The 18,036-nt window shown below is 41.6% G+C and overlaps 1 protein-coding gene across 1 annotated transcript in view; it reads right to left on the bottom strand.

The window, feature by feature from the left end:
- IGSF5 (immunoglobulin superfamily member 5) overlaps positions 1-17,698 on the bottom strand; it is a 30,080-nt gene extending 12,382 nt beyond the window's left edge. The window contains exons 1-5 of the mRNA XM_074929208.1: positions 17,641-17,698; positions 9,720-10,040; positions 8,376-8,684; positions 3,156-3,287; positions 2,626-2,650 (exon numbers count right to left, since the gene is read on the bottom strand). Coding sequence (XP_074785309.1) covers positions 2,626-2,650; positions 3,156-3,287; positions 8,376-8,684; positions 9,720-10,040; positions 17,641-17,698 — 845 coding nt within the window. The remainder of the gene's footprint in view (positions 1-2,625; positions 2,651-3,155; positions 3,288-8,375; positions 8,685-9,719; positions 10,041-17,640) is intronic.
- Positions 17,699-18,036: the final 338 nt, after the last annotated feature.

The following is an 18,036-nucleotide window of genomic DNA, read 5'->3' as shown; positions in this document are numbered from 1 at the left end:
GTGTGGCAAGCACAAATTGATGGCAGGACTATGACAACCCAGGGATTTGTAGGGGAAGGTGAAAATATTCTCAGTTAACAATATTTGTGGAAACTGCTGCATTTACTTTCTTTATGTTTAGGAATTACTTTACAGACCTGTAGAGCTTCAGATGAGGATTAATGGCTTTAAATTGCAACAGGGGAGGTTCAGACTGGACATTAAGAAAAAATTTTTCACAGAAAGAGTGGTCAGACAGTGGAATAGGCTGTCCCAGGGAGGTGGTGGAGTCACCATCCCTGGATGTGTTTAAGGGTCGTTTGGATGAGATGTTGGGGGATATGGTGTAGGGGAGAACTATGTAGAGTAGGGCTGATGGTTGGACTCCATGATCCCAAGGGTCCTTTCCAACCTGAATGATTCTGTGATACCGATACACACATAAATCTGACAAGCCAGCTATGACTATATGGCTTTTTTTAGGAGATAAACATGCTAGATACCACTGTCATCTTTGTTAGAAAACAAGAGCAATTGTTTAGGAATACCACCTCTACATGTTACATGATACTGTACTGTCTATTTTATCTGATCCTTGGATCTCAACAAACTCAGTGTAGTAGCCAAAAAGTGTGGGAAGTACAGAAAGATAGCCAGCCAAGTTAAAAATAAATGTGGAAAGTAAAACAACATATCTTTGGTCTCACCACTTCTTCGCTACTACTACAACACAGCTTCCATAATCTGGACAATTGTCATTCCTTTTACTTCAGGTAGGTTTCCCCCAAGAAAAAAGCCACTGAACCTACAAAATCTGTAAGTAAATAACTCCTGTGATTTCGGTGTCATTGTTTACAGAAGCTAAAACTTTGCAGAACTGTCAACAACTGAGTTTCTAAGTCCAAGCTGAGCCATTAGGGCCTCGACTCATCCCAGTGCTTAAGTATTTGCTTGAGCATTTGCTTAACTTTCAAAGAGTAAGCAACGTTTATGAAGTCAGTACAACTCATGTTTGAAGTTAATGGGCAAATAGGAACTTTACTGTACCAAGATCTAAAAACACACATCCTGTCATGAAGACAGAATTTATTTGCTCAGACCAGGTTCAAAGACATAGCGGGAAAGTGATGTTATGCCCTATTCTGGACCTGTTTGTGTTGTCTGAAAGAAAGCACTTGTGCAGACCTGCATCAGCAAGGTAGGGTCCTGGGAAGGACACAGACCCAGCCATATCAGTCCCCACTGCTGGGCAGATGCTTCCCCGCATGTTCAATTGATTTTGCCTTAGCAGGGTTGACTCTTGCAGAAGGCTTTTGGCAGAACCAAGTCAGAATCCAAGCAAGACAGCTTTGTAGGACTTTATTCATAGTAGAACCGACATGCAAGTTGTACCTACTTTTAGCCTCCCATTAGCTGCTGATTTAGTCCTGCCCTATTTGTATAGTGCACTTGATAAAATGATCAATTTATCATCACTAAGAAATCACATGGATGTTTACTGGTATAGCATGGCATAATTGGCATAATTTCCTCAGGAGAAAATAGTGTTTACCTAATTTCCTTATTTTGTTTCGTATCAATAAAGTGTTCTATAAATGGAAATCTGTCACAAAGAGGTCTTCACAAAATTTCCCAAGAGGCTGTTCATGAATCTAGGTATCACTGAAGTGTGAGGAAACTTGGTGTAACATTTTGTAAACTCTGTAAGAGATGGGGAGTTAAAAGCCCCACAGCACAGGCAGAGTATGAATTTACAATGCTCCCTAGAAGCTTAGAAAAAATAACTCCAAATAACCCCACTGACGCTGCTGTCAGAGCCACACTGGCGCCGATAAATAGCATCTTAATGCTGATAACCATCAGCTCATGATTTCTAAGCTTGCACAACTCCACGCAATAATTTACCAACAGCTTTGTACTCAAAGTGCCTCTGATAATCACTCGATTAAGTGCTGACACTCATCATCGGGGCAGCTTTATTTATTTATTTACCTTTTCTCAGTCTAACGCTAACGAACTTTAAGGGGCTGAGGAGGTGGCCTAACGTGCCTGCCAATCCATCCCGATTAGCTGGCGGTACAGCTTCTCCCCGGCAGGTCCGGGGGTGCCCGTCCCGCCACGTCCCCCCCCGCCCCGCCGGCGCGGCAGCCCCGGCATCGCTGCCGGGCTCGCAGTGACCTCCTGTGGCGGAACGGTGCAGGCAGCCGGCCCGGCGCAGGCAGCGCTCCCCCCACCTTCCCAGGGGCATCTAGGGCTATAGGCAACTTCTAAGGATTTGCTTTGCCCAGCAGTTTCACTAGGAGTGTCTTTATAGCTTGTAATTCAGTGCTTGCTGAATCAGAGAGGTCACGTTTGCCGGGTTTCGATTCTTTTCACCCAGTTTGGTGCGGGAACCGCGTTCACAACCTGCTGCAAGCTGTGGCCCTCACTTTTGGCCCCTGAGGTCAGTCCCGTTCCCTGCATACCGCTCCCCATTCCCCTGCCGTGCCTACAGAAATGGGCAAGGTCACCCAGCGGGGCAGCACCCAAGCGTCGTGGGCATGCGGGGCAGCGGGGCACGGAAACGGGCACATCCCCCTCACCATCCTGCAGCAGCCCAGAAGAGTTCAGTTAAAAGGAAACATTGTCCAACCTCATCCAGCTTACCTTATTTCATTTTGATATGTAGATCCTGAGAAAGAAGAAGAAGAAAAAAAAAAGTGTTTAAAATGCAGAAAACTAAAATGTGACCTACTACAGAGCTCCTCTTAGAGCATGCACTGTGTTCCGGCTACCACAGGGGCATCTCTCCTCCCTGTTTACTACTTGTGCAACATCCCTGTAGGACAGCTTACACAGAAATTGGAAATTAGGCACACAGCACTGAAGGTATGCTTCAACGAAAAACCTCAGCATAGGAACTAAAAATTGTTGAAAGTTAACATACTCCTGAAAAACACCCCCCCCTACAGTTAATGTGAATGGCTGACATTGGTAACTTTGGAACCAATTTGTAAGAGAAACAGCAAGGTGAAGGTAAGGAGCATCTTAACCAGGTCATGATTAAGAGCAGGATCTGTTTGCTCACGCTTCTGCTTACAGGTCTTTGCACACCACCACTGCTGACACAACTAGGAGATCCATATCTAATTGAAGATACTTTTAAATGTATAGCCCAATTGTGAAGGTCCACTTACCTTTCTTCTTTAGGCAGCAGCAGCGTACAACAACCACAACAATAATGATCAAAAGAATAATGCCAACAAATGAAAGCACAACTGCAAGTACAATAACCCACGTGCTTCTGCTGTCTTCACTGTAATCATTTTCTGTTAAATTAAATGGAGAAACATTGTACTATCAGTCTCAAAACATCCTTTTCAGAAGTTTTACATTTTCTGTGACAAGTTATTAACTGCTTGTTGATTATTTAAACAGGACTCTGTGTTTTCCAAATGATGGACTGTGTATTTACAGATGGTACCAGAGAATTTAAAATGTTTCCAAATGCAAATTCTTTATTGCAATTATAACTTTTCCCACTGCTACTTCTCTTCTGAAAACCACAGGGTTTCAATCTTCCAACCTAAACTTTATTTTGTAGATGCAATGGGCCTCCCAGCACCCTTTGAAGACATCTGGGGTTGGGGAGAGGGGATAAGACTCAATTTAGATGTCTATACTGCAGATATTAAGCATCTTGTCTAGCTGCTCTTGTCAGTGGAGAGAAAATAGGTATTTTGGGTGACAGTTCATTTGGTCAAATGTGTTATGTGTTGGATAAGATGAACAGCTCTAAAGAATTGTCCATTTCTCCCCACAGACCACAGCAATAGTCTTAGGTAACCAGTACAGATGGTGATCTCTAGCCTGTAGATACAATTTTCTGATTAATTCCATCCCAAAATTTCTCCCACTGATTTCAGCAGGTGCTTGATTTTGGGACATACTTGGCAGGGCATCTGTTATCCACTTAAAGAGCAGCAAAGAGCAAAACCTCTAGAGCGTAGCACCATTTGGGAATACGCAGCTACTAATGCATCTTCTCTACCCGCATTCTCACAACATTAACTTATTACTTTCTCTTTGCTGTAATCTACAGAGTTAAATTAGGTGATTTAAAGATAATTCAGTGTCTTGCTGAAATCCGTTGCTATGACCAAACAGTCTTCCTACAGAGCTCCCACATGCACAGAATTTTTAAAATACCTTGTATTTCTCATGCAGCTGGATGCACAAGAAAGATGTCAGTTCTGATTGTCACACCATCCTGCCCTTTGGTTCTGACCAAATATTTCAGAAGCACCTCTAATCTGGCTACCCTTTGAAAAGCAGCCCCAAAATAATTTTGACAGTTGTTTAGAAACAAGCTTCTGATCCAAATTACAAGTGCGAGACACATCCAAACTTGACAAAGCCCACTCTGTTGCACAAGGTTTATGATTGCCATTTCCTCCTTAGAGGTCCCAGTTAACACCTGCATGGCCACATTTAGCTGACAGCCTCTGGAAAAGGTACCACAGCAATGTAGGTGGCTGGTAGATACATGTCAGGGCTATTCCCGTGATGTATGAACTAAAGTATCTGCTGGTTTACCTATGGCAGGGAATAAAGTAAAATTTCTGTTTACAAATTTGCCTGGACATATGTTTGGGGTTTCGAGGTTTCAGACTGCAAAGATACAGGACCAGAGCCTCCTACAAAGCTTGAATCTCTGGAGTCTACACTCTCCAAAGCTCAGGTCATTATGATTAAGAAATTTGTTCGTCTTCTCTAATCCTAATGCTCAGTCAGCATATTTTGAATTTCTTCTGACTATTAGAGAAAACAAGCACACAGTGACCTGCAAACTAGTAGTTAATTCTGTAGGATGTAATCAGTTGTTATTATAATTGATGATAAACTTGTTTATAATATTTTTATCTAAAAGTACTGAAAAAATATCTATATTTTATCATATCTTGTTCCATAAAGCATGCTACAGGGATTTCAAGATGCCTGAAGTATAAAAGACAGCTATTTAGCTACAGGGGAAAGCTTAACTTTAGTGTGAAGGGAGGACCTAAACACACCTGCACTGGCCCATGCCTCCAGGCTGGTTGCCACACCAAGGTATTTCACTCCCTGTCAGGTTCAGGTTACCTGCCAAAAGAGTATCTACAGAACTGAAGTGAGAAGGACAGGACACAACACAAACACTCCCAGCACTTCAGCATTCTCCCCAGTTTTGGATGTTACAAAAAGAAACTGGAGCTGGGACCAGCAGATACAAACACAGGAGCAGCCAGCTCAACATACAAGTAGAGGTGCAGGAGAGGGGCACTAAGGCATGACAGAATTAAACTCCTTTACCCCCATTAGTAAATCCACAACAATTTGCATGAGGTGCTTAGCATGGACAAAGCCACTTCCTCATTCTACAGGACCCATCCTCTGCTGCTATCCCAACCTCTGGCTCCTCCCAAAGCTGCCCAAAAACTTTACTTGGGCTAAGTATCTGCAGAAAAGGGGATCTTCCCCAGCACACGCTGGTGACCAAGGAGAAATGAGAGACCGGGAAAAGCTGCACATCACTGCTTGGATACTTTGGAGCTCTCTGGCTAACTTACAAAGCAAAGGAAGATCAGGTTCATGGCAGATTCCCTGTCTTCATCTTCTGCAAGTGAAAGGCCACATGAAGTCAACACTGAAGCCAAAGAGAGCTTGGGCCCAGCTAAGGGACTCCGCGATATACCCCATTTCCCAATAACAGCTCTGTGAATGCATCTGCTGGGATAACTCTCCGGGAGTTTCCAAATTTGGGGCTCAGCCAAACACCACTGTGCATGAGGTAACTCTGGAGGAGGAGTGACTGACATAAAAATGCATCACCTTTTATGAAAAGGTCTGAGATTAAGACTGATCTAGAGGTGCACTAAAGTAGGACAATTCATTGACCAGGAGGCAGGTGGCTGAAGATGGCTCAGGTTTCTGGTTGCAGTTCTTGTGAATGGATGGGTATCGTGTGTGAGGAACATGAAGGAATTTGATTCCTCAACCTTTTAAGTGAAGGCTGAAATTGATATTACAGTAGTTTTGGGAAGGACTCCTTACATGTTTAAAGTTAGTCCTATTCTTTCCTGACAACAGAGAGCTAAGGCTGAGTCTATATATGAAAAGTCAGACAAACTCTGAGGTTTCAAGTGTGATACATATATATCTTCCCCTGTCACAATGCCATGTCTTTATTTCATTCTAATAATTTAAGGACTTGATATTCTCATATCCTGACAAATTTTAAGTATCTGCTGCTGCACAATGATTTTTCTGAAGAGAGTGAATGATCGTCCTATACAATCACTAATTATACGCTAATTGTGCTTCATGACATCTGTTTTTCTCCTCTTCTGATTTACAATGAGTAGCTATGGAAACTGAGGGTGGATACCTCAGTACTTCACAAATGAAGTGGGCAGGGGAATTTATTAATTTCCTTGGGATAGTTCTATTTTGCTTAGTCAGTAATTAGGATCAATGTGACTACAAAAAAGTCAGTTAAGAATGGTGAAATGACCTTTTTCAACTGCATTACAAAGCAAGTACTTCTGAAAAAGGCTTGTTAATGACTCATACTTAAAATAAAAGGCAGTGTTACTCAACCTCCTCAGTTGTTTATGTCAAACTTCTATACCAAACCCCTCATCAATCCACTGTAAGAATGTCTTTGTATGTGCCATGTTCACCCATTACAGAAGAAGAAAGAATCAGTTCATCAAGAGAAGCTGTCAACATGATTATAGAAGTTCACAATGTTCACTACATTGTAGAAAGAAACATAGATTCGAGGCCCTAATCTGTACAGAAGACATCTGGGGATGCATAGATCCACTACAAAAAAACTCCATATAATCTATGCATTTCCTGTACCACAGGATAAGGCTAATAAAAGAGATGTCACTGTAGAGTGGACTGTGTCACCATAGGAGACAGCGTACCTATACGCAGTAACCTTGAGACGCTTGACTAGTCCCAAAAAAGAAATGCTCCTAAGGACAGTTTGGTATTGTCTCCTTCCTCTTCATTAAACACTGCTAACCCAAAGGGAGATGCTTCCTCTCACTTTCTCTTATTGTGTTATGGTTTGGAAAAAAAAAAAAAAAAATTCATGGGATTTTGTTAGAGTGTGAGGCAAATCTGTCGTGATAGTCCCACCTGCTCTGTTCCACACTGGCAGCACAGACCAGATAAAAATCTCATTTTTCATTGGATGAACCTCCTAGTACTGTGAATGTGTTAAATTATGAAATTTTATTTCCACGGAATGTCCATGAGGCCAAAGATCGGCAGCATTACAGAAAGTGCTGACAACCTTAGCAAAAATAATTAGGGTTATTAAAGGTCTTGCTAACTGTTCTTGAGAGATTTGCCCAACATCCATGCTTGGATTAAAGCCACCTGGAATTTCCTTAAATAAAAGGCAATAAAAAGCAACCAAATTCACCATCCAAAGAATTCCACATCTGTTGCTGCAAGACATTTCTAACCTTCCTCTAGGATGTGAAAGAGACCATGCCAAGAAGAGAAAGCAGGCCAAATGGCTCTTTGATCTAAGAATACTTTGAGGTAAGGCCCAGGAATATGCAGCTTCTCTTGATGACCCAATTCTTGTTCTGTAATGGGTAAACATACCATGTACACAGACTTTCTTATAGCAGATCGGTGATAGGTATATGGTATAGAAGTTCCTACGTATAAATGCTACCATCTGCAATTGGGTGCAGCCCTGGGGACATTGCCACCATACTACAACAGCTCCATATGATCTGGTCAGTGTTCACATGAAGAACCTTCTACTTGCACCTGAATTGCTAGTACAGAATCTATTCTGGGTTGTGTGCAGAAACTGGGAGTAAGATCTAGAGGTTTTTTCCAAGTCAGTGGTAAAACTGGTATTGAATATTATGGAGAACAATTTCACCTGAGGGTCTGTCTTTGAGTAAATGAGGTCTAACAAATTATGTTAATATGGCAGGCATGGCCTAATCAAGGATATTTAAGATCTAAATTCATTACATGTTTACTTGGTGAAGGAGTAAAGGCCAGTTTTCTTTGCAGTGAATTCACAGTAGGAGTTAGTGGCAGATGTATTGCTTCATTTGTCTTGCACAGTCCTAAATTGGACTTTGTGGTTCATTAGACTTGTACCAGTCCTCTCACACATGTGAATTTAACCCTACCTATGTATCAGATTGTGACTACTGGGTCTTTCTACCACTTTTTGCACATCTCATTTTTATTTCTACCACTTTTGCACATCTCATAGAATTTCATTTCCAAATAAAAGACTTCCCAACACAAAACAAAAAGCATACTTCTGAGTATAGGCAGTATAGTACAAGCACTACAGTATAGGCAAAGTACAACAAGCATTCACTTACCTATAGTAGAGTTGACAAAAATAACAGTTACAGTTGCATTCTGAGGGTTAGGGAGTGCTTCTATGTCAGCTAAACAAGTCAAAATCTCAGTGTCCATCGGAGTCAAAGTTAGGATGCTCAGGGCATTGTGTAGGCCATTAGATCCTTGACTTTGCTGGGTAACATACCTCGACTTATCAATGACAGAGTCATTTGTCATCCACGTAATGTCTGGAGATGGAGCCCATCCTAAGGCTTCACAAACAATTTCAACTGTTTTGTTCTCTTTTACTGTTAAGGTGCTATTTTTGATGAATAAAGATCCATTAACTGTAGGAGGGAAAAGATGTTTTGTTCCTTCAGAATATTTGGCTGCGTTGCTTTCCTGCTGATAGTTTTAAATCTTATCTTGCTACCCAGAAATAGCTATGCCTTGAGATACGACGTAAAAAACAATCATTATTAACACAGATACACCATATGCATGATATAAACATGCAGATATTGCAACTTCATAGACACATTGTCCAGTATGTCTAAAGCACGTCTCATCTTTCAGTAACTTTCCAATAAAAAGCAGGAAATTATACTTTTTAGCTATCCTGATAAATTTCCAGCTGAAGGACAACATAATGAAATAACAGTGTTTCTCTCAAAATTTTAGGTATGTTCAGGTTTTATCAGGAAAGGTTTATGTGAGATATTCTCATGGCATGAAGCACCTCTTTGACAAATGGATAGTGTCTGGTGGCTAGATTTTGCTTTATGGGCTGCCCACTGTCACTACTGATGATTCAGCGAGGAGAAAGAGGTCTCACACGCAGGCGTTTGACACACAGGAACTTTTTGTTCCTTGGAAATGGTAGCTTGCAGCAGCAATCACATGAAGATTATCACCTTGTGTCTCAAGGGCTTTACTTCTACATGCCATTAAATCAAACTCAAATAAGCTGGATACAGACTGATTCCTGAGTCAGAAAGCAGGAGGGAGATCCACCCTAAAGACAGCAGAAGGTTCAAGTACAAAGACGTGCATAGGGGTAATCTATACCGTTTCTAAACAAAAAGATAATTTTTGACTGACTGCTGGCAAATCTGACATAGCCTTTAGGCACTTTAATAAAATCCAGTAAAGTATAAGAGATGTAATAGGAAAAAACAAGGGCAGCTATAACCTTTGTTAATGGTACTCTGAATGTGACTTTGAAAGCTGATTTGACAGCCAAACTAAGACAAGGAGGACAGGAGGCAAAGAATGGTAAATGAGGGCATGTACTCCTTCACAGGGATAATTTGAGCAATTCATCAGAGGATTCCTTTAAGTGCAGTATAATAAAATAGCTTTCTATCGGTGGCTCTACGCACCTTGAACAGAAAGAAACGCAAAGCTGTTCTCACTAGGTTGCTGGGTGCTGCATTCAATTTTTCCAGAGTCACTCAGCTGGGTGTTGCGGATGATCAGCTCTGAGGTAAACCCAGTGCTACTGGTATAATTTTGAGAGGTGAAGCGGTCTGATGTTTCAACAGCTCCTTGAGAATTGATGACAGTGAGGACAGGATTTCCATTGGACAGCCAAATGAGAATTACCCATCCTACCGACACAGTGCAATTAAACCGGACTTCTGAACCAGCAAGGACTGTTGCATTAGTAGGGCCATTTATAATAGAGTAACAAAAGCCAAGACCTGGAAGGAAGGAAAAAACCACAGTCTGTAAATATATGTACAACACCACCATGAAAGGCCTTTGACTTAATTTTCACTGCCAGCAATTTAAGGCTAAAAAGCCAGGTGCCCTGATTCAGATAGTATTATTCACTAAGGAGCACTGGGGTATTAAGCACTTAGTCATGTATTAGGAAAGGCTGTTGATTCAGCTGAGCTGGCACTTCATCTCTGACAGTCATCAGTACCTGACACTTTTCAGGGAAAGATTCTTGTCTCATTTTCTATAATGCCTGTCAGCAAGTAGTTAAAGATATGCACGGTGAATTGAAATTGCAATTGAATAATGTTAATCCTACAGCAGTAAGCAGTGGTCAAATGCTACATCGTTATAATGGATCCTCAAGCCAATCATTACAAACCCAAGAAGTACAAGTTTATATAGTTTAAAAGATCTTAACCAGTTCAAAGATGGAGATGTACAATCTAATCTTTCAGCTCCAGTTTAAATGCTTTTCTTTAAAGATACCTTTGATTTTTTGTCTGTCCCCCTCCCACTCCAAAATCACCTGTCTCTCTTCAGCTGACTTATCATTTTGCTGAAATAAAACAGTTCCACTTTTAAATAGGAAAATACATGAGTTCTCTAGACTTTAAAGTAATAAACGAGTATGTAATTGGTCCCTTTTCCATACCTTGGGTTGTCACTGATTTTTTGCAGGCCCAGCATATATCCTTCTGTGCTCCTTCCCCTATTCATCTGTCTCTTCCCTTAATTCTCATGCATGCATCACATACATACTTACCCACCTTCTCAGGCTTTCTGTTAACCAGAGCTGCTGTAATTCATGAGGTTTTCTTCCTTAAAAGATAGTATGAATTTTGTCTACTATTTTTTAGAACTGAAAGCTCCTTTCTAATGAATGCATTTTGCTTTGCTTTCCTCCTCAACAGACCTGAGGCTTCTCATTGCCCTCAGAGGAATGAAGGTGCAGCTGTTGCCTGAGCAGATGGTGGATCTCCTGCACATGGGCAGAAGCACTCACTTCTACCAAGCAAAAAGGGAAGGAAGCACGAAGGCAGAGACCTTCTTTATCAAAGCAGCAGCTGTGATTTCAGTCCCTGAAATGGCCAGTGGAAATGGTGCCATTTTGAAGGTATGCAAATCTTAAAGCATTGGTCAGAGAGAGACCATCATATACCCTACTCTTAATGAGGGACAAACCTTCACATTGTAAGAACATCCCAGATTATTTGGTTGGTGTCTTAGGGAACAAGCCTTGAGAGAGCAGCTTACCAATGTCCCTCCTGTATTGGGGACCCCAAAAAGGTATGCCCTCATAAGCCAGTCACTTTACTAAGTCACTGCCACCTGCAGCCAGCAAGGCTGCAGGTGGTGTGGAAGCAGAGGGAGAGAGGACTGCCATTTCAGGCCCTGCTGTCACTGAGGTTCATCTCAGGGGACTGCCCATGCTCTGCATGCATCCCACCGGGCACAGCTCTTCCTCATCCCCCACAGCTGCTATCATCTCTTCACCCACCTCTAACCTCCGGTCTGCTCCCTTTTGGCCTAGTGCTCACCTGCACCACACTGAGAAATAGTTGCTGTTTGATGGGGGCATTGAAAAGTTTCAGTGGCAAGGGACTTCAGGAAACCTCTAGCCCAACCCTCTGTTCCAAGCAGAGCTAACTTTAGAGTTAGTTAGGCCATTTGCACAGATCCTTGTCAAGTCAAAGTCTGAGTATCTCCAAGGATGGAGATTTCACAAGGTCCCTGCAGACCAAGAAGTCCTACCAGTGAGATCTACCTCACCAGTGAGGTTTTTGTCACTTACTGAGAATCATTCATGCTGAGGAAGCTCCAGGACGGCCAGTGCTACACCCTCCTAACGATTCAGGCTGTAGCCTGCATAATTACAGCAATTAGATACTACAGTCCATAGCAGTCTAATTAAAACTCCATGTCTGCAATTTTGGCCTGAGAATAAGTGTTCAATTATTTTCTAGGAGAAAGAAAGTCTGAAATGGCCATTTCTCCCTTGCTAAGAGTATTCAGGACAATCATGTGATTTTTAAAGGTTTCATTCAACCCAGGTTTTGTACATTTTAGGTAGTTTATTAATTATAAATTATTGACATATTCATTTTTCATTCAGGCAATAGCTAATGTGAGTAGGGGAGAATATGCTGTATTGTTTCCCACAAAAGAGATGTTTGACAGCTTTATAAATGGAACCAGAGCCCAATCTCAGTTACGATGTTGCAACCAGAGCCTTGGTGAATGCACCCAGGACATAGGGTCTGTAATCTCATTGCTTCAATGTTAACATCATTTTCTAATTCCCAGCTCACGTTTAATCCTAGGCAGTGTATATCTAACCAAGTTTGTGCCAAGAATTGTTCTTTAGTATAAATAGCTCCTCTCTTTCCTCCCACCCGCCGCATGTATTTACAGACAAGAGCCTTTTCATTCTTTCTTTTGCAGGATTATACAAACCTAACTCTCCCTGGTTCTTTGTATAATTGACTCTGAGTTCTCTCATGTTTACAAAAACCTTTACAAAAATTTTCCACCCTCCTGGGTTATGTTACCTCTGCCATGCACCTCATTCTCCAAAGTATACCTGTGTGTGAGCAAGAAAACATTAAACGAAAAGCAAACTTTACTTCTACTGATAGTTAATAAAGCCAGATAAGATAAAATAAAACATATTTCTGTTCAACTTAAATGGCTCATTTTTTCCACTAGCATTTATTCAAAGCTCTCTTCAGACTTGTAAAGGTGAATTTAAATGGTTTAAAACATGGAACAGCTTGAAGACAAACTCAGCAATCAAATCTATGGGCATACCTTAATACGTTGCTTTACAAACAGCCCAACAAAATGCCTAAAAGCCATGTCCTTTCTTTTCTGTCACTTTCTGAATGTTAGGAATTGGCCACATGTATGTGGATGGCATCATTTACACTACAGCTACAGATTTTCAAATGGACGTGCACTGATATGTATTCTAGTGAGACCGTTTGTCACATAATATGTCCCTCTTTCCTGATATTCAACATCCAGTTGTCACAAGTTCTATTCATAACTTATATTTCCAGGGTTGAGACACTGTCCTAACCTCAAATGTGTCTTTGAATTATCTAATTTTTTCTTGACTCATATTGTAGACAGCCTTTACAATACTACCCCCTGTACATCTACAGCATCTGTAACATGTTCCATGTGCTGGATATTTTTTTTTATTTTTACACTTTGAAGTCTTCCTGACTAGTTGAAGTGGACATAACCAGCTACCATGATGATAGCCAAAGCCATAAACAAACTTCCTTTGAGTTAACACCAAAATGCATTTAGCTGCTCATGAAACAGGAGCTGTGGTACTTATCCACACTGCTCCTCTTAATGCAAACTGATCTCTGTGCATTTGTAATTTATTTCCATGCCTGTTCAAACACTTTACTTTTTTAAGAAGCCATGGTTTGCCATGGCTCTGAATAAATGATGTGACTTTCAGTACACTGCTAGCTGTTAATTAATCATTTGCTATGAGATCATGTCTGTGAGTTCCATTATAGTCTTGAAATTTAACCCTAAACATGAATAATCAGTGATCATCATCTCTAAAAATACATGGCTAATAATTGGTTTTGTTTTCTTCAGTCAAGACGGTATAATCAGGTAGGTATGAGTTACTCCTTCATTTATCTAATATAATAATTTTTTTATCAGTCCATAGGCATGGTAGGTTCTCCATCTTCTTCCACCAACCATATCTACTGGAGCAATAGATGGGTCTTCGATTTCTATTGAGCGAGGGAGCAGGTCCATAAGCCCTGTATGGGGATCCTATGAGTAGCAGCAGGACTGAGGAGTGGGATGTAGCTCAGCCTTGCCTCCATTTAGATCTGAGTAAAGCACAACCAGAAAAGGAACTTCAGGAGCCTTTTCCACATGCTGCCAAAACATTTTTGGTAGTTTTAACTTTGCCCTTTATCTTCTTGCTTTTATTTTTCATCCTGCAATAGCACGTGGAGTCCTGAACCAACAGTGTGTTCCATTGTCCAGCCCATGTACAAACACTGATAAAGTAACTTGTGTAAGGTCAAAGAGGACATTCATGACAGAAATGGGTTCTAAACCCGGTTACCAGTACCTTAAGCCAGTGCTATTACTCCTGTTGCTGGACCCTGCTTCTTGCACTAAGGAGAAAATTTGAGTGCTAGTTTCATTTACATACTGCTTAAAAGATATCTTGCAGATGGTCGCTTTTAGACAAATTAAGGCCTCAGGCTATATTGTCATTGCAATTTACAGGAATTACATGTTCAGCTCTTAACAGCTGGTTTAACATCTGCTTCCACACACACAACCAATAAGAATTCCCGCCCAGGCAAATACCATCTTTGCAATATGGAAATGTTAGGCTGTTTTCATGCTATTGCATTACCCCTTGACTTTTTAAGAACAAAGCTGAGTTAGGACACCTTTGAGGCACATCACTAAATGTTTATAAAGTAGTCACCAGTGGTGAAAGTTTGCTTAAACTGATAAGTATTTATGGTATTTCAGTTGCTCAGTCCTTCCCAACAGCACGCAGAGTATACACCAACCGCTTCATAAGCTATTTATTTCCTCCTCCGTCACACAAATTCACTCACATCACTGCGGGTTTTGAACAAAAATGCATCTTGTTCCCCGGATGACACCTGCACTGAGAGAACCTCATTTGCCAAAGAACTGCCCTTGGCCTTCATCACCAACGTTTTTTCTTCCACACTTGAACTAAGTCTAAAGGACCACTTTTTCATGCTGAAGGTTTCAGCAACAAGGGCATTGAGACAAGGCTACCTTCTCTTCTTTCTCTCCTCTCCTCTGCTGACTCTGTCCCCTTTTAAAAGTGACCTGTTTGGATGCAGCACAGTGAAAGACAGGATGGGTTTATCCTTTTGCCATAATGATTCCTTTTTTTTCAGCCTCATTATCATTTTCAAAATAATCTCCCCCTCTGTATCCGTATCTCCCTTCCATCAATACTGCCTTTTATCCTTCTGGTTTTGCGTCTAGTTTTTATCTTCCTCTCTTCCTTCTCTGCTATTTCTGTTTGAATTTCTATATTATTTTCCTTCCAGTCTGTTTTAAATTCCTTTTTCTTTTCACTCTATCTTTTGTCTCTTGGTCAGCTCACCTTGTCTTCTGCCCTCCCTGCCTCACTATTGGCCCACTGCTCCAGCAACAGCTCTGCAATAAACTGTTTTGGATTTGGTAAGATTTTTCTTCAGCACATCTCAAGTTTATTTCAAAAACCAACAGCCCTGCAGCTGAGCTTTTTGAAAACCAAAACGCGTTGGAGCTTGTCAAAGCCTGCAGAAAAGGACTAGCTTATTTGCTTATGTTAACAAGACTTTTAAAATGCTTATAGGATGTTTCTGTCAAGTAACACCAGTCTACTGGTAGTCAGCAACACATTTCCACCCACCTGCACACAAACCTCTCCACAGCCCTCAAGTATGTCTTCCCATCTCTTCTATTACTCGCTGTTTGACAGCTGTCCCTTCCAGCCTCTCCTGGCTCTGCTGCTGGACTACTCTTCTCCTCCTGCACTGTCTCCTGTCTCCAGTGGTGAGGGGCCCCATTCAGGGAGCACGACAGCAGCAGCACCACCAAAATCCTGGCAGCAGGCTGGGACCCTGCTCTGTGTGTTGGCCCTGTGGTCTGCAGCGCTATCGCTGCCACAGGGCATGCCGTGCCTGCCCAGGGGGATGCTCAGACCAGCTGTGCCACGCAACCACCTCTGCAGCCTAGACACGCTGCCCAGCCTTGTGACTCCCGACATCCCGAGAGCAGGAATACTTCTTTCAAGAGCGACACTCGTCTCTCCGCAATACACATTTTCTCTGTGCTTTGGGGTGTGCTCCCGTGGCTGCACTGCACAGCGTGGGCAATGCCTGCTGCCCCAGCATGGCTTGCAGGTGGGGCAGTAAAACACCCATTGCAGGTGTGCTTGACTAAAAGCATTAGAGCAGGGTTACAGAAATCCTCTAAAACACATAGTACTCTGCTCTAGATGCGAGAAACAGAACAAATAAAAATTGAGGCTTGTTATAACTTCTTAGTGTCCAAAAATAAGAGATCTAGGGACTTCCTGAGAAAGTGATGGCATCTGCACCTGTGGATGTACCCTCCATGGTATTTGTTTCTAGCCTTTTTCAGCCTATTTATGATTTGGTTTCCCCCATATCCAGTGACCACGAGATTTGCTATTTAATTACATACTGTGAGGAAAAGTATATTCTTTGGTTTGCCCTAAATCTTCTTTCTGGTAGTTTTACTGGTTGCCACTAGTTCTTTTTGTTATGAGAAATTGTGAACAACCATTTCATCATTCACCTCCATATAATGATTTTAATACATTTTTACTATTTCTTCACAAACATTTTTTCACAAACAGAAAAATATCCCAGTCTAATGAAGGCCTCCTCATACCTTTGATCATCTCTGTCACACTTCATGCCTTTCTCAGACCTAATATGCCCTTTTTGAAATGGAAAGGCTAACAAAACATTCAGTATTCAAGATATACGCTTCCTATGGATTTATATAATGCCAGGTTTCACTGTATTTCCCTTACTGAAGACACTAAGCAGTGAAATTTTCTCTTCTTCAGCAATTCATTCTCTTTCCAAGATATCCATTCTTTTCCTCCAACTAGATATTTTCAGTTAAGTGATGCTTTGCATTGAATGTTTTCTGCTCCTTTATTACTTACTCACTTGGCATCATGACACTTTCTGGCAAATCTTCCTAGTCTCTTTTTGGATTTGGCTGCCCTAAGTAATTCTGCACCACCTGCAAAGTCTGCCACCTCACAGTTCACTCCTCTTCACTAGGTTGTTTAAGAGCTTGCTGAATACCACACATCCCTGTGCAACTCCACTGGGAACACCACTCTGCTCAGAACAAACTCAATGTTTATTCCTGCACTGTGTTTCCTTCCATCAATTATGAAGACATGACAATACCTTCCCTCTCATCCCACTGCAGCTCCCTCCTTTCAGTCTGTTAAAACTCCAGCTAGGCAATAACAAAAAAACCCAGCCTTGTCTCTGATATTCAACTTGACACTTTATATTCACTTTTTTTTTTAAGGCTCTGCCACCAAGATACCTTTTATCTGACTTCACTTTGAAACTCAGACATGTGAAATGTAAATTGGAGCCAAACCAGCAAAATTATCATTTTCACATATTTCTGGAAGCAAAATGAGATGTGGATATTGAGTTCTCTACAGATGGCCCCTCAATAGCAGTCCCAGACAGGAGGAAGATGAATGCAAGGAGGACAAATAAGTGGGACATCCCTGCTCACTGAAAGCGAGAAGGGCAGCCTCCCCATCTCCCCATGCCATCCACTGCTCACTCCTGCATACTGAAGCCCACTCTAAGCCATCAGAACATTCAGGCTTGAAATGCAAACTTAACCATTTCAAACAGTTCAAATAATCATCTCCTGGGACCAACTCATCCCATATCACTGGTAACTACCATTTACACAGCTTTAAAATTAGTTCACACATTCTGTCCACAGTGGTTCATTTCACGGGTTATGAATGTGTCCTACCTGGTAGTGAGGCAGTTAAGATGAGAGGAAGTAAAATGAATTTCTGGAACCTCTCCATTGGAGCATTCTCTCCTGATCCTTAAGGCAGAAAGCCACCAGCAGTCACTGCATACTTCAGAAGAAGTTGAAGGACAGAACTTATCAAGAAAGTTGGTAATGAGCTGCTGCTTTGCGTCCTGTGATAAAATGTGACTTTACATGACCTGTATTACCAACAAGAGAAGAACAAATGAGGGAAGGTTTGGAAGGAGAGCAGTATCTTTTCTCAAAACAACTGTTTCAAAAGTAGTAAAGAAGCTTTCTTCAGCAGAAAAACCTCCCCCTATGGGCCTTGCATCTCTCACACCCTTAGTCTCTCCTGGCTACTGCTTCAGGATTGACTGTGTCAGGGGAGCT

The sequence above is a fragment of the Athene noctua genome, chromosome 1, assembly GCF_965140245.1.
Source record: "Athene noctua chromosome 1, bAthNoc1.hap1.1, whole genome shotgun sequence".
In the NCBI taxonomy this organism is placed as follows: Eukaryota; Metazoa; Chordata; class Aves; order Strigiformes; family Strigidae; genus Athene; species Athene noctua.
The sequence above is the reverse complement of the archived record's forward strand: the minus strand, read 5'-3'. Positions and strand labels throughout refer to the sequence as shown.